At 41.0% G+C, this 23,062-nt stretch overlaps 1 protein-coding gene across 2 annotated transcripts in view; it reads left to right on the forward strand.

Moving 5' to 3' along the window:
* The first annotated feature begins 7,681 nt into the window (after nucleotides 1-7,681).
* The window catches only part of Ddx50 (DEAD (Asp-Glu-Ala-Asp) box polypeptide 50), a 42,561-nt gene continuing 27,180 nt past the window's right edge, over nucleotides 7,682-23,062 (forward strand). The window contains exons 1-8 of one of the 2 annotated variants that reach the window (XM_013017211.1): nucleotides 7,826-7,874; nucleotides 8,179-8,320; nucleotides 14,211-14,507; nucleotides 16,277-16,352; nucleotides 16,676-16,854; nucleotides 18,862-18,979; nucleotides 19,095-19,280; nucleotides 19,740-19,885. In XM_013017211.1, the coding sequence (XP_012872665.1) occupies nucleotides 8,234-8,320; nucleotides 14,211-14,507; nucleotides 16,277-16,352; nucleotides 16,676-16,854; nucleotides 18,862-18,979; nucleotides 19,095-19,280; nucleotides 19,740-19,885 (1,089 nt within the window). In that variant the 5' untranslated portion in view covers nucleotides 7,826-7,874; nucleotides 8,179-8,233. Of the gene's footprint in view, nucleotides 7,875-8,178; nucleotides 8,321-14,210; nucleotides 14,508-16,276; nucleotides 16,353-16,675; nucleotides 16,855-18,861; nucleotides 18,980-19,094; nucleotides 19,281-19,739; nucleotides 19,886-23,062 lie in introns of both variants that reach the window. The other variant, XM_013017210.1, reaches the window with a different exon arrangement.

The raw sequence follows: 23,062 nt of genomic DNA on the forward strand, positions 1-23,062 counted from the left end.
TATTAGGAGTTTATAGATTGCAATAAAATAACATGGATTCATGGGTCTTTTTTCCAATTAAACGTTTTCAATTTTCATTCATTGGTTTCTCAAATGCATAGTATGTGAATTTACTACCCAGGAGTAAGTGACTTTATCGCACTAATATTGAGTTGGTAAGTGACTTTATCTGCACTAATACTGAGTTTGTAGGTTATTTGAATCTCACCAGATTTAAACATAAAATGCAGAAAACTGTTAAGGATTGGTAAAAATCTTTAACATTAGAAATTTATTTTTGTGACTTTGCAATAAGAATTCCTTTTATCCAATCATTGCTGCCAGATCTTTTCTTCAACCAGCTTGAACATGAACCAAATGGCCACAAATATGATTGATAAGTGTCTACAACTCCTGCTGCAGTAGATGTTTGGTTCCTCCTACATTTTAGGCTCTACCTATATATATATATATATAGCCTGACTTTCAGTGAAACATCAAATAATGGAGCTAGAAAGAATGGTTGCTGGATGATGTGTAATAGGGAGTTCAAAATTAAAGAGATTTAGAGAAAAGATTCAAGGTAGCTGACAAACATTTAACAATTCATTTACATTTTCATCCATTTCTGCTCATAAAGCTATATAATAACTTTTCCAGAGTCTTTTCTGGCAGCCTTTTCAGATCAAGTGGATGGTAAGTTACCCTGAATTTGGCTGGATGTGGAATCAAGACTGGTTTCAGGATGTCAGGATGGTGGTGCTGACTTATGGTTGAAGAGATTTTTTTTTTTTCTGTGTGCTAAGGATTGTCAAAGTCTTAGACCTCAAGAATAATTGACTAATTGGAAAGTGTCTTTCCAGCTCTTCCTAATTAGAATGAAGGCCAGAGTGAAGCCCAGCACTGTTGGGAGCTACATGCAAACATTGTGGGTGTGCATAAGAGGGGAAGCAAGATTTGCTCTTCTGTTTAGCAGTGGTCAGACCATTCTTTCCATTATGAGATTTCAGTGTTACCTGTTCAGTCTAGTCTATCTTGGCCTTCCAAATTTATGGTCATAAGGACATTTGCAGCCCTACTCAAGGTACCAAGAGAAGTAATCTGGCATAGAAAGGATTTGTGGGGAGATAAAGGCAGAGGCATGTTTTCAAAGGGTCTTACAGAATCAGCATCAGTGAATGGAAGTTTGGAGAAAGATTTCAACTCTGTATGAAGAACTTGATGTTTGTTGAGTATCTGAAGATGAAGCAGATGGTTTTGTAAAATAATGAGTTTCCTTTTTTTTTTCGGCCGTGGGGTTGAACTCTGGGCTTGGGCGCTGTCCCTCAAGCTCTTCAGCTCAAGGCTAGCACTCTACCACTTGAGCCACAGTGCCACTTCTGGTTCTCTAGTGGTTTATTGGAGATAAGAGTCTCAGGAATTTCCTACCCGGGCTGGCTTTGAACCCCGAACCTCAGATCTCAGCCTCCTGAGTAGCAACGATTACAGGCGTGAGCTACCAGCGCCCAGTGAGTTTCTCATTATTAAGGGCAATCAAGCAGATGTTTGGTGATCCTTTTATATCTTATTTTTCCCCCCACTAAACAGAATGGCTAAAGTAGGTATTTTCAAGAATTCTGTGTGTGTGCGTGTGTGTGTGTGTGCGTGTGTGTGTGTGTGTGTTTGGTGCCAGTACTAGGGCTTGAACACAGTAATTTTTAGACACTGTCCCTTACTTTTTCATTGCTTAAGGCAGATGTTCTCCACTTGAGCCACAGCTCTACTTCCAGCTTTTTGCTGGAAGAGTTTCTCAGATTTGTCTGCTGGTTTCAAATCTATATCTCAGGTCTGAGCTTCCTGAGTAGCTAGGATTACAGGTGCCACAGCTCCAAGGCTAAGGTCTTATGCTTCTAAGATTCAGTGAGGATCTTCTAGTTAGCTCATGTAAGAATCCCAGTTATTGGGGACTGGGAAAGTGGCTCAGTGGTAGAGTGCTTGTCTTGCATGCATGAGGTCCTGAGTTCGATTCCTCAGTACCACATAAGCAGAAAAAGCCAGAAGTGGCGCTGTGGCTCAAGTGGTAGAGCGCTATTCTTGAGCTGAAGAGCTGAGGGAAAGTGCCCAGGGCCAGAGTTCAAGCCCCACAACTGGCCAAAAAACAAACAAAAAGAATCCCACTTATTGGGCTGGGAAGGTGGCTCAGTGGAAGAGCGCTTGCCTTGCATGCATGAGGCCCTGGGTTCGATTCCTCAGCACCACATAAGCAGAAATAAAAGCTGGAAGTGGTCCTGTGGCTCAAGTGGTAGAGTGCTAGCCTTGAGCTGAAGAGCTGAGGGACAGCGCCCAGGCCCAGAGTTCAGGCCCCACGACCGGACCCACTTCCCTCCCCCTCAAAAAAGAATCCCAGTTATTGCTACCAGTTCTCCATTTCTTCACCTATCCCTGTCAGTCTTTGAAAAAGGAGCACAACAGCTGTGTTTCATCTTCAATTTTTGAACTGGAACAAGTCTCCTTATGTGTGAGGAATCCAAAATTATTTCTGGCTCTACTCACATGTAGGTACTAAAGAAACATACTGGAGGCAGGGCTGGGAAGGTGGCTCAGTGGTAGAGCGCTTGCCTTGCATGCATGAGGCCCTGGGTTCGATTCCTCAGCACCACATAAGCAAAAAGAAAATAGCCGGAAATGGCGCTGTGGCTCTAATGGTAGAGCACTAGCCTTGAGCTGAAGAGCTGAGGGACAGCGTCCAGGCCCAGAGTTCAGGCCCCGCGACCGGACCCAAAAAAAAATACTGGGTGCATTTTGGCACTCTGCATTTAGCTGTATTAAGTGAAGCTTATTATGAGAACAAAAGATTTGACTTCCTTCTATAAAATTAATCACAAATACTAATGGAAATAGATGCTACTAAATTGTTTCAGAGATTATTCTCTTAAAATAGGTGGTTTACATCCCCTCCCCATAGCCTCTGTAGTGTTCTAAGGAACCTTAGTTCTTGATGCTTTTTGTTTTACTAAAGTTGAACTACATAGACTGTTGCTCTATGTCTTCAACAATGCTTTTTTGCTAATTATTTTGGAGATGGTCTAGTGAACTTTTCTGCACAGGCTTTTAGGCTCAGACCTCTGAATAACTAGAATTACAGGTGTGAGCCACCAGGAACCATCTCTTGACTTGCTCTTTATGGTTATTTTCTTGTTTTTAAATTGTGTGTGTACCGGTACTGGCTTAAAACTTGAGTTGTGTGCTCTCACTTGACTTTTTTTTTTTTGTACCAGTCTTAAAACTTGAACTTAGGGTCTGGGGCTGTTACTGAGCTTTTGTGCCCAAAGGCTAGTACTGTACCAACTAAACCACAGCTCTACTTCTGGCTTTTTGGTGGTTAGTTGGAGATAAGATTCTCCTGGACTTCCTTGTCCAGGCTGGCTTCAGACTAAGATCTTTAGATCTGAGCTTCCTAAGTAGCTAGGAATATAGGCATGGGCCACCAGAACCTAGCTAATGTTCTATTTAGTCTTGCTATGTAGGCGAGGCTGGGCTTGAATTCTCCATCCTCTTCCACCTTCCTAGAAGTGCCACTAAGTGTCAAATCTCAATTTCTTTTCTATTATAGCCTATTTATTCTGTGTGTGTGTCCTGTACTAGTACTGGGGTTTGAACTTTTCCCCTCAAGGCTTGTACTCTTGCCACTTGAACCATACCTCCACTTAGGCTTTTGCTGTTTAATTGGCAGTTAACCAGGCTTTTCTATCTGGCTTGCTTCAAACTAGTACAGTCTTCAGGTCTCAGCCTTTTGAGTAACTAGGATTACAGGTATGAGCCACCAGCACCTGGCTCTATGTCTCTTCTACAAAGAGAAAACTGTTCTTTCAAGGCAGGTTGATGATCTGAGCTTTCGAGGCATAAATCCCATTTCTAACCTTTAGTAGCTGTATGATGAAGCAAGTTACCAAACTTCTATGGTAAAAGGGAAATAGTAATGATGTCAGCCTGACCATATTTTTTAAGTTTGGGGATAATGTATCAAAAGTTCTACGTGTATTTTTAGGTATTTATATTGTCACAAAACTTGCTTGGTAGTTACATAGCTGAATTCAGTCCCCTGTTTCTGTCACATCTGGAATCATTCCGTTACAGATTTAGTTCTTAGGTAAGATTAAAGAAAATACTTTCCAGAAAAATCCAGGAATATCTGGGAAAAGTTTTCTGTCTTTAGCTAACAAATATTTAGCTATTTTTTTCTATAAAAAGGAATACAATATGACATGTGAGCTTAGACATTGTAGACATTCATGTAATGTAACATCCTCAGTGATGCGTATCTTCTCAGATTGTAGGAATTTCTCAGAAAGTAACTTGACACTCTACAGTATTCACAAACTGCAATTTCTTCACTCAACTCCTGGTTAACTATTTTCTTTGCCAGTCATTGAAAATATACCAGCTCAAAAATGTAATCTGTGCTCAGGTATTGTAAGGCTATATGTGTATTTTACTCATAGATGGTCATGAATCATCACTAAATGCAATTTAGCAGACAAAAATGTTACAAAATGTCACATCCCTCAGGAACAAAAAAAAATGGAAAAGACTGAAGCACTGTGCTTTGCCACCTCATACAGTTATGTGAGAATAAAGATAGGAGGTTGCCTAACAGGATGGGAAAGAGAGATATCAAGCAAGAAGGGAGTATCCAAGACACACCACTAGCCATTCACATAGCTTTCTTCCTTTTGAAATCTGAACATTTTCCCTTCATCAGAAGCAGTTTCTGTAATGGGTAATAGTGCCCTCTTCTGGGATAACTGGTATGACTGAAGCTTTCACTCCTACAGCTGGATTCAAAACATGTATGACTAAAGGAATAACAGGAGGAGATATGTGGCTGAAGGAATAGAGAACTAGCCTTGCAAGTACAAGGCCCTGAGTTCAAACCCTATAGCACCAAAAATGTTTTGAATTAAAAGGTACATACATACAGGGACACGTGGTAAGTATGTTTAAAAATGTCTCTTTTTTCCAATGCTGTGAAAGCCTCCAGCTGCTGTGAATGTCTCTATACCCCAATTTCTGTAGTTCTGTGCTATCGGCTCATCTTCCCAATTTGCTGCACCATTGGTACTATTGCTTCTCTAATACCAAGATTTTAAAGTTGAATTGGCCAAGGTTACCTAGCTAACAGTGGCAGTGTTACTCTCTTCCCTTGAATTCTCCGTCCTATTTACACTCAATTTACACTCTCTCAACACTCAATCTTATTTCCAGTGTCTCAATTTATAGCTGCTGTTTAAATTATTTCCCTATATAACATTTAAAATGGTTCAGTTCCTCATCACCAAAGTTTGACATGCAGATGCAAAATGCAGTATAAAAATGGCTTTTACCTTTCTACTTTCTATGGAGAAAAATTAAAATGTAGTCTTGTAGTTTCAAAAATAACTAGAGACAAGCTATTTAGAAAGTTCATCTTGTTTTTATATCCTAAAAGTCAGTTTAATAAGGACTAAGACAAGGAACTTTATAGAAATTTAGAAATGAGACTAGCATATAAAGCACCTTTGTGTGTGTGTGTGGGGGTGCTGGTCGTGGGGCTTGAGGACCTGGGGGCTGTGTGAGAGAATTATTTTGTTCAAGGCTAGTCTAGTGTTCTACCAGCTGAGCCACAACTCCTCTTTTGGCTTTTTTGTGGCAATTGGGAGATAGGAGTCTCAGTCCTCCCTGTCTGGGCTGGCTTCGAACCATGATCCTCAGATCTCAACCTCATGGGTAAATAGGATAATAGGCCAAAGAAATTATATCTGTGAAGATAGCCAGAAAATAAAAAATGTTCTAATAATTTGGAGCTTGCCATTGTGGTGCATGCATGGAAAACGCAGGAAGCTGAGGCAGGTGAATGCCTAGAACCTAGAGTTCATGATATTTTGAATTATTTTTTAAATTATTGATCCATGATGTCATCTTCCCCTTAGTCCAAGATTTTTTTTTTAATCCCTGTTCTCGTATTTTCTAGTTGACTGAGCAAGTTTTCTATTGAGAACATGGTATACCACCAAGTATTTTCCAAGTAAGCCGCTCCTTGGGCAAAGATTTCCATGCCCTTTCCTCCTAGCACCGAGGCCAAAGGCTCAGAAAGGAAGCATGTGTCCCAGCGTTGCTAGTCACAGGCCATTCAAAAGACACTATTGGCACTTGTGAATAGGACAGTCCTTTTTCAGAGTTGCTGTTAGCTTTGGCATACATGTAGATACCAAAGAGAGTCCCGAGGAGCCAATACTTTTAACTCTATATCCATGTTTAATCAAAAGAGAGCATTCTATTCTTCGCCCCGTTTCGTCGGTGTTTCTGTGCACATCAATCTTCTTGTAGGGCAACAACATGCTAGACTTCGGTTGGGCTTGGGAATGAGGCAAAAGGATTTAGAGAAGCAGAAATGTAGAGAAGCATTACTCTCATTACCTAGGGGAGAGAGATGCTTAAAAAAAAAATCATTATCTGAACACTCCTTGCGTTCGGGGTACCGAAGTTACATTCCAACAATCCAGCCCTGACTTGGACCCGGTGCACAATGCTGCACGAAGCCTCAAGCAGTCGCCTCTGTAATGTAAGGTGGTTTTAGCCATTCGGTATTCTGCTCGGGTGGCGAGTTCCAGAGGCCAGCACTGTTCTGATTCGGTACTCAGGAGTAGAGCAGCTGGGCTGTATTTCTGAAGAGTTCAGAAAGTGCTTCTCAGAATGACAGTCCAAAAAAGGAAATGCTAACGAAGTTATCCTTGGTGCAATTCGTGCGATTCAGGGGCAAGTGCATCCCCATCCTGCGGCCAAGAAAAACCACACGTATGATATAACGTCTGTGGCCATCACGCCGTCTTCCTCTAGGGGGTCTCTGCGCTTTCCCGACCCATGGCTTCCCGAAAGCCTCTCCCCACAGCAGCTCTCAGGCCGGCGTGGCTGAGACCCATTCGGGAGCAGGATTCGCCAGTCCTGACGGGGCTCCGACCCATTGTGTGACTTCAGACTTCCACGTATGGCAGACGAGAGGACTCTCACGCAAACGAACCAAGGCCTAACGCTGCGCCCGCAATCCTGCGCCCGGCGCCTAGCCGCTCCTCGCCGCCAACCTCACGCCCGCCGGACCCGCTCCGACCCCTCCGAGCCTCAACGCCAGGCCGTCGGCCACGCGCGCAGCCGTTGAGCGTTAACGCCTCCCCCCCCAACCCCTCACAAATGGGCGGGGCGGAGGCTGCCGCTCCCGGCCGCGAATGGCGAGGCTGCGCGTGGCGCTCCCACCCACCTCAGTACCCACGTGCCAGACGCCGGGCTCTCCCCCTCCCCTTTCCACCTCCCCCCCCCCCCACTACCCGTGGTGGTGGGGAGTATATGGTGGAGGAGGTGGTGGCTTCTCAGCCTCCGCGGTGCATGCTGGGAAACCTTGGAGGTTCTCCCGGAACGCTAAGGAAAACTGTTCCGAGGGGTGGAGGGTGGGGGGTGGGGAGGGATAGAAAAGAAGGGAGTGAAACCGAATCCTTCATTCTAATCAGTACGCGCATCCTTTATGGCGATTGGCCACGGTTTTATTCTAGAAGCCAATCACTTCAGAAAAAGGGCGGGGCATTGGAGTCTTCTCACAGTCATTGGTTGGGAGGTTGCAAGCTGGGTAGAGCGTAAACCGAAAGTATCGGGATTATTTTCTCCCGCCCTAAGGCGCGTTTCCCGGAAGTGACGCACGAGCCTGGCTGGGCGGCCGCCCTACCCCCGCTTCCTTTCACGCTGTCGCCGCCGGTGGGTGGTAGTGCCCACCGCGCCGGGTGGGAGGCTAGTGGCACCCCGTAATGCCTGGGAAACTCCTGTGGGGGGACATTATGGAGCTGGAAGCACCCCTGGAAGAGTCCGAGAGCCTGAAGAAGGAGAGGCAAAAGGTAAGCTGATGATGGGCCGCGCCTCCTTTTGGGCTGCGCCGACTTGGGCGGGGAGGGGAACTGATGAAGGCCTGTCAGGACCGGGCGGGAGCATCCGCTACTTCTCGCTCGTTCCACCCTCGGCGTCCCGGGAGGTCGCTCGTGATCACTCCCGTCGCCACAGTTCCGACTGGAGAAGAAGGACGGTTCTGGGCTTTGGGCCCTGCGTCCCGTGGTCCTTCAGCCCTTCGTGTCGGCGCCCGAATCTCCCCCCAAACTCCCACCTCCGCGGAATCTGTTTTTTTATTGCCTTGTCTTCCTTTAGCAGCGAGGCCTGTCATTTGGTTTTCCCGGGCCATCTTAGAAGATAATTAGGAAAAATGATTGCCTTGAGTGTGTGTTGCTTCTGTCACCCTGTCCTCTGTGTAAGAATCTTGAGGAAAACGATCTTAGCCTTGCAAACCTCGGTAAGTCCTTGATGCAGGCTCAAGGAATAGTGTCACAGCCAGCGTTGCCGGGATTTGGCTGTGATGGAGGTCTTGTGGGCTGTATTATTAATAGCCCTTACAGACAGTATTTTCAATCCACAAGTATTTAATGCATCTAATTTGTGCCAGACTCTGTTGATTTAGGTATGTAAAATGTTCTCTGCCCTCTAGAAGCCTGTGGAGGAGTAGGAGACTGGAAGGAAAGGGAGAAACAGGATGAAGTGCTGAAAATTACACAAATAGGTTTGTGTGTGTGTGTGTGTGTGCGCGCGCGCGTGTGTGCGCGCGTGCGTGCGCGCGTGCGTGCGGTACAGGGACTTGAACTCAGGGCCTTGTTCACAGCTTATGCTCTGCCACTTGAGCCATGCCTCCACTCTGGCATTTTTACTGTTTGTTAATTGGACATAAGAATTTCATGCGGGACTGGGAAGGTGGCTCAGTGGTAGAGTGCTTGCCTTGCATGCATGAGGCCCTGGTTCAATTCCTCAGCACCACATAAGCAGAAAAAACTGGCAGTGGTGCTGTGGCTCAAGTGGTAGAGTGCTAGCCTTGAGCTGAAGAGCTGAGGGACAGCCCAGGCCCAGAGTTCAAGCTCCATGACCAGCAAAAAAAAAAGAATTTCATGCAACTTTACTGTTTAGGTTAGTTTCCAGCTGCAATCCTCAGATCTCAACCTCCTAGCTAGGAATACAGGTGTGGGCTACTGGTGCCAGGCCTTTTTTTTTTGTGTGCTGATTATTTTGCAGGCTAATTTTTCTGCATAGGCTGGCTTTGAACCTTGCTCCCTCCTCCAGATCCTAATCTCCAGATCATGCTCTGCTGAGTAGCTACAATTACAAGCAAGAGCCACTGGTGCCCATTTCAGTTAAAATTTTTGCAGGAGACATTTAGCCTGGAGAAAAAAACATCTGAGGATAAAGGAGCAGTTTTTGAAGGCTGAGTTTGATAAAATAATAAGATTTACTCTGTACAGTGTTAGAGAGCAGAAAGCAGCCCTCTAATTTATCACTAAAGGTAAAACTTGGAATTTCACTCAACCAGCCTCCTGTGCGTGTGTGTGTGTGGACTTCTAGGGCTTGGACTCAGGGCCTGAGTCTGTCCTGAGCCTTTTTTGCACAAGGCTAGCACTCTGTCAGTTGAGTCACAGCTCCGCTTTAGATATTTTGTTGTGGTTGTTGGTCGTGGGATTTGAACTCAGGGACTGGGTGTTGTCTATGAGCTCTTTTGCTCAAGGCTAGCACTCTACCACTTTCAGCCACATATCCACTTCTGATTTTCTGGTGGTTAATTGGAGATGAATCTCATGAATTTCACTGCCCAGGCTGGCTTCAAACTACAATTCTCAGATATTAGCCTCCTGAGTAGCATTACAGGTATAAGTTACTGGTACTTGGCTTTTCCCTTTTTTGATGCAAGTGCACTTATTATGAAATAGTATCTCCAACCTACAGTTTCTTTTATAGTGGTAAATCTACAGAACTTTAAATTTTCGCTCTCACCTTCATTTTAAGTATATTCTTCTGTTGCTTTACATACATTTTTTTCAACTATCACTGCCACCGGTCTCCAAACTTTTATCTTCCAAAACTGAAACTCTGGCCCATTTAACACTGACTACTTATTTTTCTTTCCTCCCATCCCAGCAATCATTACTTTGCTTTCTGTCTTTCTGAATTCAACTATTACAGCTACTTATGGTTAACTGTAAATGGAATCCCTAAACAGTTTATTTTACTTCCTTTTGAAAGTCTTGTTTTTCCTTGTGCATCCACATCCCCTATTGTCAGGGCCTAGTTTATACTTTTTCTAAGTACCCCACTGTACAATCTCAGTCCTCTTTGCCCTACTGCTGAGCTATACTCACAGGTACCTAGTATTGTCTTTTTTTGGGAGTCGGTCATGGGGTTTGAACTCAAGCCTTGGGCACTGTCCCTGAGCTTTTTTGCTCGTCTAGTGCTTCACCACTTTAAGGAGTCATAGCATCACTTCTGGTTTTCTGGTGATTAATTGGAGACGAGTCTCACAGACTCTTCTGCCACAACTGGCTTTGAATTGTTCTTTAGATCTCAGCTTCCTGAGTAGCTAGGATTATAGACATGAGCCTGTAAACCCTGACACCTGGCAACTTTTTTTATTTTTATTTATTTATTTGGTACTGGGGATCACACCTAGGATATTTGCTAGGCAAGTGCTTTGCCACTGAGCTATATTCCAGCCCCCAGTATTGTCTTTTCTTTATCATGTTGTTGGCATGTGCTTCCTTGTAAATTTTTATTTTTTTCTTTTCCTACATATTTCCCAAAGATTCTTTTTTTTTTCCTCTTTCTTTCTTTTTTTGTCAGTCTTGAACTCAGGGCTTGAACGCTGTCTTGGAGCTCTTTTTGCTCAAGGCTAGCACTTGAGCCACAGTACCACTTCTGGTTTTCTGGTGGTAAATTGGAGATAAGAGTCTCATGGGCTTTCTTGCCTGGGCTGGCTTTGAACCTTGTTCCTTAGATCTCAGCTTCCAGAGTAGCCAGGATTACAGTCATTAGCCACCTGCACCTGCCTCCCAAAGATGTTAAAGAAAAATAACCTCAACTTCATCTACCTAAAGTTTTCATTATATTCTTTTTTTGTTGTTGTTGTTGGTCGTGGGCTTGAACTCTTGGCCTGCATGCTGTCCCTCAGCTCTTCAGCTCAAGACGAGCGCTCTACCACTTGAGCTACAGCGCCACTTCCGGTTTTCTTTTAACTGTATTTTTTTTTTTTTTGTCTTTTCTTTTTTGATACTGGGGATCGAACCCAGGACGTTGCGCTTGCTAGGCAAGCGCTTTGCCACTGAGCTACATCCCAGCCCAACACTTCCGATTTTCTAATGGTTTATTGGAGAAAAAAGTTTCACGGACTTTCATGCCCAGGCTGGCTTTGAACCGCGATCCTTAGATCTCAGCCTCCTGAGTAGCCAGGATTGCAGATGTGAGCCACCAGCGCCTGGCTTAGTTTTCATTATATTCTTGTAGCTTAGTAGCTTTCCCATTGTAAATTTTCCAAAACTACTTGTTGATTGCTCTTTATGAAATACAGAGATTTGAAATGGATTGGAGAACCAATGAATAGAAGTAGACTATTAGATTGCCTGGCATTGATACATTTTTTTTTTTTTTTTTTTGGTCATGGGGCTTGAACTCTGGGCCTGAGCGCTGTTCTCTCAGCTCTTTAGCTCAAGGTGAGCGCTGTACCACTTGAGCCACAGCGCCACTTCCAGTTTTCTGGTGGTTTATTGGAGATAAGAGTCTCATGGACTTTCCTGCCGGGTTGGCTTTGAACCGAGATCCTCAGGTCTCAGCATTCTGAGTAGCTAGGATTATAGGCTTGAGCTACCGGTGCCTGGCCATTGACATAGTTTTTGAAGAGAATTTGTTTGATTATGTTGAGATATGTAACCAATGTACATGTCCTTAGAATAATGGTTAGAGTATGGGAGTGTGCATCAAAGGCATGAAACTGGTATAAAAGTATACATAGAGAGCAGAAACTAGGAGCATTCCTAGAAGGGAGAGGGGAAGTATTCAAATATAATAGACATAGAGAATAAATAGGGCATGCAGATTGTAATGAAAACCTAGGAGATGAAGAATCTCAAGTACTTTGGTTCTGATGTGGAATAAGGTATTTCATCACTTTAGGATGTTGCTGGACTTAAATTTAGAGGTCTCACTTTGGCTTGCTCCATTTTTTCCCTGAAGTACTGAAGCTAGGAACAGTTCAAACCCCAGGGCTAACTCTATAAATAATCTTAATTTTCTACAGAACTTACTGGTTTGGGGAGGTGTGTAGTCCAGTTAACTAAAGATCAAATGATATGTAGCTGCAGAGCATTTTCCAATGTGTAATGTTTTCACAACTATTTTATGGATGGAAAAATTATATGCTGATGCCCTTTAAATATTGCATGTAATGGTTAAAATTTTGATGCTGACAGGTTTTACTGTCACTAATTGCTACCATATAATTTACCTGGCACATTCTGAAGTGCTAAATTCAAATAATTTCTTGTAGTTAATAAATAAAACAGTCACCAGTTTGATATTTAAAATTGAATTTGCAGAATATGCATTTTTAGAGTTATACGTTGACTAAATTAAAAATACAAATTAGAAGATTTCCAAGGTTACTGCCTTACCATGGAAAAAGAACAGGTTTTTTTTTTTGTTGTTGTTGTTGTGTTTTGGGTCAGTTGTGGGGCCTGAACTCTGGGCCTGGGCGCTGTTCCTCAGCTCTTCAGCTGAAGGCTAGTACTCTACCACTTGAGCATTAGCCCCACTTATGGCTTTTTCTGCTTATGTGGTGCTGAGGAATCGAACCTAGGGCCTTATGCGTGCAAGGCAAGCATTCTACCACTGAGCCACCTTCCCAGCCCCAAGAACAAGTTTTGTCAGGTGTTTTTTGGTGGCTCATGCCTGTAGTACTCCTAGCTCAGTAGACTGGGTTCTGAGGATTGAGGTTCAGAGCCAGCTCAGACAGGAAAATCTGTGAGACTCTTATCTCCATTTAACTGCTAGAAAACCAGAAGTAGAGCTGTAGCTCAAAGTGGTAGAGTGCTACAATTGAGTGAAAGAACTCAGGAACCACCCAGGCCTTCTTGAGTTCAAACCTCATGACTGACCAAAAATAAATAAATTAATTTAAAAAATTGTATGGTTATCTTTTTTTGTTCCTTCTTTTGTGCCATTACTGGGGCTTGAACTCAAGACTTTGTGTTCTCCCTTAGGTTTTTCACTCAAGCATGGTGTACTTTCACTTGAACTATAGCTTCACTTCTGGCTTTTTGCTGGCTAATTGGAGATAAGAGTCTCCAAGGTTTTCTTGGGCTGGCTTAAAACTGTGATCTTCAGATCTCAGTTTCCTGAGTAGCTAGAATTACAGGCATGAGCCACTAGGCCTCACTAGTTTGTTTTTTCTTTAACTTGTTATTTATCAAAGTTAAGAGAGAATGCATGATATGAAAAGAAAAGAGTACAGGCTTTCAAATCAGATAGGGCTGGATTCAATTTCTAGCACTCAACTTGCAGAAATCCCACAGGGGGATCTCTGGCAAATACTTAACCTCTGAGAAATTCTGTTTGCTCATCTGTAATATAGCAAAAGTAATACAGGTTCATTATCCCTTATCCAAAATTCTTGGAGTTAGATGTGTTTGAATTCAAAATTCTGGGGATTTATAGAAAGGTGACAACACCCCATCAGGATTTTGGATCTGCAGCCTACAATTAAACACATCAGTATTAACTAAGAAGTCATACTAAGTGGAAAAAGAGAAATTACAAATAGTTTCATGTTATTTCTGGTTAAATTTTGCCATCAAATGAGTTCAGATCAGCTAAGGTTTTGCCTACAATTAAGTCACAAAAAGACTTTCAATTTTCAGAACTTTATGGATATCAGAATTTTGGGTAAGGAATTATGGACCTGAACTTCCCTTAGAGGGTTGTTACAAAGATTTAAATGAGGTAAGCTGAAAATGCATTGTACATTACTGGGTAGGTACTCAATAAATATTTTTTTCTCTTAGAGATGTGAGATATTTTTGTGTTTTAATTTAGAATTTTGTAGTTCCATTGTTTTCCTGAGGAGATATTTAATTTCCCTAAAAGTTTTGTGATAGGATTAGAGGTGGACAGGAGGCTGAGTTTTCAGAATGTAAGAAATGAGATGACAAAGACAGCAAACTGATGAGGTGTAAAACTTGGCATTAATCTGGTTTTCTGCCCGATAGGTTTTCAACGTAACTGTAGATTAAGCTCAACTGGTTGGAGAGTCATGCTCTGACTTCTGAAGTCTTAAGAGCAGACCTATGACCCTCTTGTCATTGTTTCTTTGTCCATAGAGTGATAGAAGGAAATCAAGGCACCATTATGAATCAGATGAGAAAACAGAAACAAGAGAAAATGGTGTTACAGATGACCTGGATGCTCCTAAACCCAAAAAATCCAAAATGAAAGAGAAGCTAAATGGAGACACTGAAGAAGGATGCAATAGACTTTCAGATGAATTCTCTATCTCCCGTAAGTCAAGAAGAAAAGATCTACCAAATGGAGATATTGATGAATATGAAAAAAAATCAAAGCGAGTGTCTTCTTTAGAAAGTTCTACTCATAAAGCAAGTGAAAATAAACTAGAGGAGGTATGGATACTTTTCATATTATATTTGACATATAGGCTGATTTGGCATTTTGGGTAGATTCCCTAGCATTTCCTACATAGAGTTCAGTTGGACTAGAGTGTCAGCACAACTGAAACCTGAGCCTTTTTTGTTTTGGCTCGTTTCTTTCATCATATGACTTTTTCTCTTAGTGTGGAAATAGTGGACCTGAAACTTGTGATCATAATCCCTCCCTCCCCCTCTGTCTCTCTCTTCTCTCCCCTCTCTTATCCTCCCTTTCCCTCCCCCCTTTTTTCTCTTCATTGATTCATTCATTCATTTTGCCATTCCTAGGGCTTGAACCCTGGGCCTGGGCACTGTCCCTGAGCTACTTTTGCTCAAGGCTAGCCCTTTACCACAGGAGCCACAGTGGTACTTGGAGCTTTTTCTGTGATTAATTGGAGGTAACAGTCTCACAGACTTTTCTGCTGGGACTGGCTTCAAACCTTGATCCTCAGATCTCAGTCTCCTGAGTAGCTAGTATTACAGGCATGAGCCACGGTGCCCAGCTCTAATTTACTGATGGTCATTTATTGCTATTTCTGTCATTCCTTTAGTCCCTACTTAACGTGCTTATGAATTGGCCTCTAACTTCCTGAAACCAAAGACTTCTTGTGTTGTTTGCTTTCTGTTTTTTCTGTTTCTGCAACAATAACAACTTTAGGTAGTCTTCAGGTCTCAGTGTTAACATTTGTATTTTTATATGTGTGCATTGTATGTATGTATGCATACATGCATGTATATATGTAGTGTATATACATATGTACAGGTACTGAGGCTTGAACTCAGGGCCTGGGCACTGTCACTTAGCTCTTCAGCTCAAGGCGAGCGCTCTACTTGAACCATGGTTCCACTTCCAGTTTTCTGGTGGTTAATTGGAGATTAGAATTTCAGGGACTTCCTTTGCCCAGGCTGGCTTTGAACTATGATCCTCAGATCTCAGCCTCCTAAGTAGCTAGGATTATAGATGTGAGCCACCAGTGCCTCGCTTGTCCCTTTTTTTAAGTCAAGGCTAGCACTCTTTCAGTTGAGCGCAGTTCCACTTTCTGGCTTCTTTTTTTGCCAGTCCTAGTGCTTGAACTCAGGGCCTGGGCACTGTCCTTGAGCTTCTTTTGTTCAGGGATAGCACTCTACCACTTGAGCCACAGTGCCACCTCTGGCTTTTTTTTTTTTTTTTGTCGGTCGTGGGGCTTGAACTCTGAGCCTGGGCGCTGTCCCTCAGCTCTTCAGCTCAAGGCGAGCGCTCTACCACTTGAGCTACAGCGCCACTTCCTGTTCTCTGGTGGTTTACTGGAGATAGGAGTCTCACGGTCTCTCCTGCCTGGGCTGGCTTTGAACCCCCATCCTCAGATCTCAGCCTCCTGAGTAGCTAGGATTACAAGCATGAGCCACCAGCGCCCGGCTCTGGTTTTTTTTTTTTGTTTATGATGTGTTGAAGAATTGATCCAGGGCTCCATGCATGCTAGGCAAACACTTTACCACTCAGCCACATTCTCAGCCCCTTTTTGTTGTTTATTTGGAGATAGAAGGCGGACTTTCCTGCCTGTACTGGCTTCAAACTGCAATCCTTTAGATCTCAGCCTCCTAAGTAACTAGGATTATAGGTGTGAGCCATCAGTACCCAGCTAATGTATACATTTTTTTGTAAGTAGTAACTAACGTTGATTATTTAGCTAGTTTAGTAAAATAAGAAATAGTAAATAAAGTTGAAAATAAACTATACTACATAAATTTTGATTTCATTTTGCCAGTCCCTAACACGTGAGCAGAAAGAAGGCGCCTTCTCTAATTTCTCTATTTCTGAAGAGACTATAAAGCTTCTGAAAGGTACTGTGAATTTTAATGGATATACTGTTTCGTTTTGTTTTTATAAAACTCTTCTGCCTTTTTGACCAAAAGGAAAATATGAAAGATAATTTTAATTGCAGTTATTTCTACATCATCCTTCTCAATATTCTGCTTTATATGTGTATATATCTCAAAAGTTAAGACCAAATTTTTTAATAATTTGGGGTAGGAATAACTGTAAATGTCATGAGGTAGTGAATCATCAGGCAGGTATGGAGGAAGCAAGATTGTCATTTTTCAAATGAATATATTTTTCCTAATGCTAGTCTAAAGAAATATTTTAATGAAATCTCATTTTACAGGTCGAGGGGTAACATATCTCTTTCCTATTCAAGTTAAAACCTTTGGTCCTGTATATGAAGGAAAAGATTTAATTGCTCAAGCACGGACAGGAACAGGAAAGACATTCTCTTTTGCCATACCCTTGATTGAAAGGCTCCAAAGAAATCAAGAAACAATTAAAAAAAGCCGCTCACCAAAGGTAACGGTTCTAAGGGAGTAAAAGCTGTAAACATTAATGGAAAAGGACAGAGAGAGTATACTATTTTTTTTTCTTTTTTGGTGCTGGGGATAGAGCCCAGGGTCTCACACATGTTCATGACCTGAAAGAATATACTACAATAACACTAGTCTTTAATTCAAGTACTCCCAAGAGAGAAAAGCTAGATCTGTGGCATAAAGTAAAAATTTGGACCATGAAGCAAAAATTTGTTTATTTCACATGAGGAAATTTTGAACAAAGCTAAATGTTATAGTTATTGCATATTAATGTATATGGTTATAAATATGTCTCTGATAACTGTATTCTTATACCTTATTTTAGCAGCATGCACACTTAGATTTAGTTAGGTTTTCTTTTTAAGGTGCTGAGGTTGCACTCAGCCCTGAACTTGTTATGCAGGTGCTCTATGAGTCATAGCTCTAGTCTTTTTACTTACTAATTTTTTTTAAAATTTGTTGTGAAGGTGATGTACAGAGGGGTTACAGTTACATACATAAGGTAATGAGTACATTTCTTGTCGAACATTGTTGCTAGTTATTTTTCAAACCAGGTCTTAACTTTTTACCTGGGTTGGCTGGATTGTGATCCTCCTATTTACCCCTGTTTACTACCTGTGTAACTAGAATGACAGGCACCTGCTACCACAACCAGCTGTTTTGGCTTACGGGGAGTTTTGGGAACTTTTTATTCATATTGTCCTGAAATCTGGATCCTCTTGAATTCAGCCTCCCAAGTAGTTAGGATTACAGGCATGAACCACTGTGCTTGATCTTGACCTTTGGTTTTAAACAATGAATTTTCTAAAGAGCTGTTCGCTTATTTGGTAAATATGCAACATTGCTTTTTTCACTGGTTGACTTTTTTATGAAGACTTATTAAAAGGAAATTGTTAGCTTCTGTAGTATTCGGATAGTGGAGATATGTCTTAATTAAGTAAAGTCAACTAACAAATACTGGTAGTATTTTAGCCTAAAATTTGACTTTTTTAGAACGTGTGTGTACTTTAAGGTTTGTAAAAGTGATGAAGAAAAATTACTGCCTCATAATTTGAACAGGTATGATTGTTTTTTGAAAAACCCCTAATTAATATTACAGTTTAAAAGAACATTCACATGACTCAAGTCAAATTAAATCATAATGCTCTTGGATCAGCTATCCCATATAACACTGTGTTATATGGCTGTGTTGGCCTTCAAGACAAATTGTTTGGATATTTCTGTTTCTTGGGTGGAATTAGGAAAGTAATAGAAATAGGAAACACTCCCAAAAGTATTTTAAGAAAAGCTTTTATGTTGAAAAGATGTTACTGGAGATTCTAGCTCTACTACTTTTAGCTATTTAATCTCGGGCAAGACTTGTAAATTCTTTAAGACTCAAGTTACTTATCTATAAAACTGGGATAATGCCATCTTACACTGTTTCTGTGAGAATCGAATTTAATACTTCATGTAAAGTACTAGTGTCCAGCACGGGGTGAACTTTTTTTTGTTTACTTTAATACTTGTAAAGTATTTGTTCTGTACAGACTTGGTTTGAAATGCAAGGAATATAGTGGCCCACTGGGTATAAGTCCCAGCTTTTATATTGTTGTTCTTACCACAATTTAGTAGTAAGATAGACAGTCAGCAAATAAGGAAATATTTTAGGTGGAATAAGTGTGAGAAAAGCAATCAGGTGTGGAGGGATATAAAAAGAGATCTGGGAATTTCACTGAGAAACTGATTTTGGATGAGGTCTGGCAGAAGTAGGAAATAATAAATATAAGCTATTCTTCTTGTTATGGCTACTTTTGTTGTTGCTGCTGCTGTTGTTTTGTTTTTGCAGTGCTGGGGATTGATCCCAGTGCCTTAGGTATTCTAGACAGTTGCTTAACACTGAGCTGCACCCCCAGCCCTGTACTCTGTAAGTACCTTAATGAAAAACTCCTCTTAGGTTGACTTTACATAAGTCTTTAGAAAAGTATCTTTTGTTTTTAAAACCTCTTAGGTACTTGTTTTGGCTCCAACAAGGGAACTGGCAAACCAGGTAGCCAAAGATTTCAAAGATATAACTAGAAAACTTAGTGTGGCGTGTTTTTATGGCGGAACATCATATCAAAGCCAAAGTAAGTAAATATTTATGATAGTGCTAAGATGTGTTTCCTATTTAAATCTAAACAAATGAGGTGAAAGTATATATTTTACTTTTTACATATTCCTGGCATTTCTCTCTTCTCATAGTTAATCATATTCGAAATGGTATTGACATCTTGGTTGGAACCCCTGGTCGTATCAAAGATCATCTGCAAAGCGGCCGTTTGGATCTTTCTAAACTGCGCCACGTTGTGCTTGATGAAGTGGATCAAATGTTAGATTTAGGTTTTGCTGAACAAGTTGAAGATATTATCCACGAATCCTACAAAACTGGTATATTCTAATTGCAATAAGCACATTAGCATTTATTGTTTTATCTTAAAAGCTTGTTTTTCTTTACTTCCTATTTTTTTATTACATTGTTCCCTGGTATTCTAACAAAACTAAAGTTATTATTTCCCTATAAAAGAAAGTACAGCTGTATACTTTGTTTAGCTTCCTATGCTTTCTTCTGTGTATCTTTTATAATTATGAGATTTACTAACTTTCGCTGATTTTTTTTTTTTGGGTGCATCCTTAAATTCTCACTTTTCTTCAGAGTTCATTTGTCTCCATAATGCCCCAGTTCTAAAACATGAAACTTTTAGTAGTTGCAATGAAGTCTGTGTGTTAAAAATTGACCCCATGTTTGGAATTTTTCATTATTTCTTTGAGGCTGGGGGTGATTTTTAAGAGCTGATTATATCATGGGATATTAAAAAAACCATTTGCATTTTTTTTTGTTTATTTAAGATTCTGAAGACAATCCTCAGACTTTACTTTTTTCTGCAACTTGCCCACAGTGGGTATACAAAGTTGCAAAAAAATACATGAAATCCAGATATGAACAGGTTGACCTTGTTGGAAAAATGACTCAAAAGGCTGCAACTACTGTTGAAGTAAGTAGCTCCCCAGCATGATAGATACTAGTTTTTAGTTGGTATTTTATTTATTTTTGACATTTTTGAAGTTAAACTGGAGTTCTGGATACCTAATTAGACTTAAGCTCTTTTTTTCCCTTAGTCAGAAAGATACATGTGTATTTCTATAGTATAAAACTGAGAAGCAGTATATAATAAATAGAAAAATAATAGCAAGTGAACAGGCAAGTCCTAAGATAAGGACCTACAAGCAGCCCTAGAGAGATTATTTAGAATGTAACAAAAAATAGTGCTGAAATAATTTGTTAACGCTAAAGAAACAGATCCTCATGCTACAGCCTATATCAAAACATATCTTGAACTATTTTTGAAAAATAGTTTAAATAGTTACTGGATCTCAGGAAAGGGGATGTGTTTCCAAATACAGAAGTCAGAAGAAGTCATTAAGGAACAGGTTGATTGTGTGACTCCATAAAATGAAACCAAGAGTATATATTTTTTAAAGCTAAATTAAAGGTAGTATTTATAGTGTTTATGACTGTCAGATGTATATTATATGTCATTTTTTGTATTTAATAGATGTATATTTATTTTACATAGGAAAAGTAGAAGGCCAAATGAATAATAGTATATTATCTATAAAATATAATGCAGTGGTTAAAAAGAATGAATTTGAAGAAGTGATATAAACCAAATCATGTGAGTTTGATTCCTAGTACCATGGGGAAAAAAACCCAAACAATTATGGAATATTGTAAGGAATCACAGTTTTAAAAAGTTTATATGCCTATAATTCTAGCTACTGATATCTGAGGATAGTGATTCAAAGCTAGTCTGGCAGGAAATCTGTGAGACTCTTATCTCCAGTTAGCCATCACAAAGTCAGAAATGATTGGGAGCTGGTGGCTCAAGCCTATAATCCTAGCTACTCAGGAGGCTGAGATCTAAGGATCAGCCAAGGCAGGAAAGTCCATAAGACTTATCTCTAATAAACTACAAAAAAAAGCTGAAGGGGTAGCTGTGGCTAAAGTGGTAGAACACTAGCCTTGAGTTTAAAAAAAAAATGCTCAGAGACAACCCTCAGGCCCTTGAGTTGAAGCTCCAGGATTGGCACCAAAAAGTAAATTAAACTTTTTTTTTTTTTTTGGTCGGTTGTGGGCCTGAACTCTGGGCCTGGGCGCTGTCCCTCAGCTCTTCAGCTGTAGACTAGCACTCTACCACTTGCGCCTCAGCCCCACTTCTGGCCTTTTCTGCTTATGTGGTGCTGAGGAATCAAACAGAGGGCCTCATGCATACAAGGCAAGCACCCTACCACTGAGCCACCTTCCCAGGCCCCAATTAAAAAAAAATTCTTAGCACTGCAACAAATCAAAAATATACATCTTATTCTAAATAGCTTCTTTAGGTATACATAAATGGAAAAAACAGGACCAAAGAAAGATGAATATCAAATAGTGATGCGAAACTGAGCAAGGGGATAGTTACAGTGTCTGATGGTCACAGGAAGCTTTGTATATTTTCTAATGGTTAAAAGTTTTATCATAAGAATGTAAAAATAGCCATGCACTGGTAGTGCATGCCTATAATACCAGCTATTCAGGAGGCTGAAATCTAAGGATTGAGGTTTGAAGTCAGTGTGGGCAGAAAAATCTGAGACTGGGATATCCAATTAACTAGTAAAAAGCCAGAACTAGAGCAGTGGCTTAGGCCCTCTCACTTCAAGACCCAGTACTAGCGGCAAGAAAAAAAAATATTGTAAAATACACCAGTAAAAAAGACTATTAAAGATATTTCAAGCATGTAAAAAAGTGAATAAATGGACACACACGGAATCTGATGTACCTATTACTAAGTTTTATCAATGGTGTTTTCTATACTTGGAATATATTCTTTGCCCCTGCATTTGAAGCATTTCATCCTTATTTAATTGTCTGCCTACCTTTCTCTCCCTTTTAACCTTTCTCTTTCGTCTCTCACTCTAGCTTATTTATCTCTTTTTTTTTTTTTTTTGGCATTGGTCCTGGGGCTTGAACTCAGGGCCTGGGAACTGTCCTTTAGCTTTGTATTGTTGGTAATGATCTTGGGGCTTGAACTCTGGGCCTGGGAGCTGTCCCTGAGCTCTTTTGCATAAGGACGGTTCTCTACCATTTTGGGGCCATAGCTCCACTTCCGGTTTTCTGGTGGTTAACAGGAGATAAAGAGTCTCAGGGACTTTCCTGCCCAAGCCGATTTCAAACCATGACTCTCAGATCTCAGCCTCCTAAGAAACTAGGATTACAATTGTAAGCCATCAGCATCTAGCTGCCTACAAGACTATATAAGCACAGGGCTGGGATGTAGCTCAGTGGCAAAGCGCTTGCCTAGCAAGTGCAACGTTCTGGGTTCGATCCCCAGTACCAAAAAAGAAAAGACCAAAAAAAAAGACTAAATAAGCACAAAACTAAGGGCCAATTCACAGGCCCAGTAGTTCAAACTCCAAACACACTATATCTAAACAATATAAATGATACATAGTTATCTTTTTGTTGTTGTTGGTCAGGGAACTTGAACTCAGCCTGGGCATTGGCCCTGAGCTCTTTCGCTCAAAACTCTAGTACTCCAACACTTTGAGCTATGGCTCTGCTTCCAGTTTTCTGGTAGTTAATTGGAGAGAAGAGTCTCAGGGACTTTCCTGGTTTTAAACTAGGACCCTCAGATCTCACTCAGCTTCCCTAGTTGCTAGGATTATAGGTTTGAGCCACTGGCACCTGGCAGCTTTTTTGCTCAAGGCTAATGGTCTACCACTTGAGTCACAGCTCAAGTTCTGACTTTTTGGGAGTTAGAGAAGAGTCTCCTAGACTTTCCTACCCAGATTAGCTTTGAACAAAAGTCCTCAGATTTAGCCTCTTAAATAGCTAGGATTATAGATATGAGCCATCAGCACCTAGCCTTTCTTCTTTAAAAAAAAAATCAGTATTGGAACCTTAGAGATGCTAGGAAAGCACTGTACTAGCCCATTTTATTTTACTTAACAAGGATCTTGCTGGGCTGTGGTGGCTCACAACCCGTAATCCTAGCTACTCAGGAGGCTGTTTTAAGTATCATGGGTCTTAGCCAGCCCAGGTAGGAAAGTCAATGATACTCTTACCTCCAAAAAGATAGAAGTGGAGCTATGGTTCAAGTGGTAGAGCACAAACTTTAAGCAAAAGACCTGAA

The sequence above is a fragment of the Dipodomys ordii genome, unplaced genomic scaffold (genome assembly GCF_000151885.1).
Source record: "Dipodomys ordii isolate 6190 unplaced genomic scaffold, Dord_2.0 Scaffold34, whole genome shotgun sequence".
In the NCBI taxonomy this organism is placed as follows: Eukaryota; Metazoa; Chordata; class Mammalia; order Rodentia; family Heteromyidae; genus Dipodomys; species Dipodomys ordii.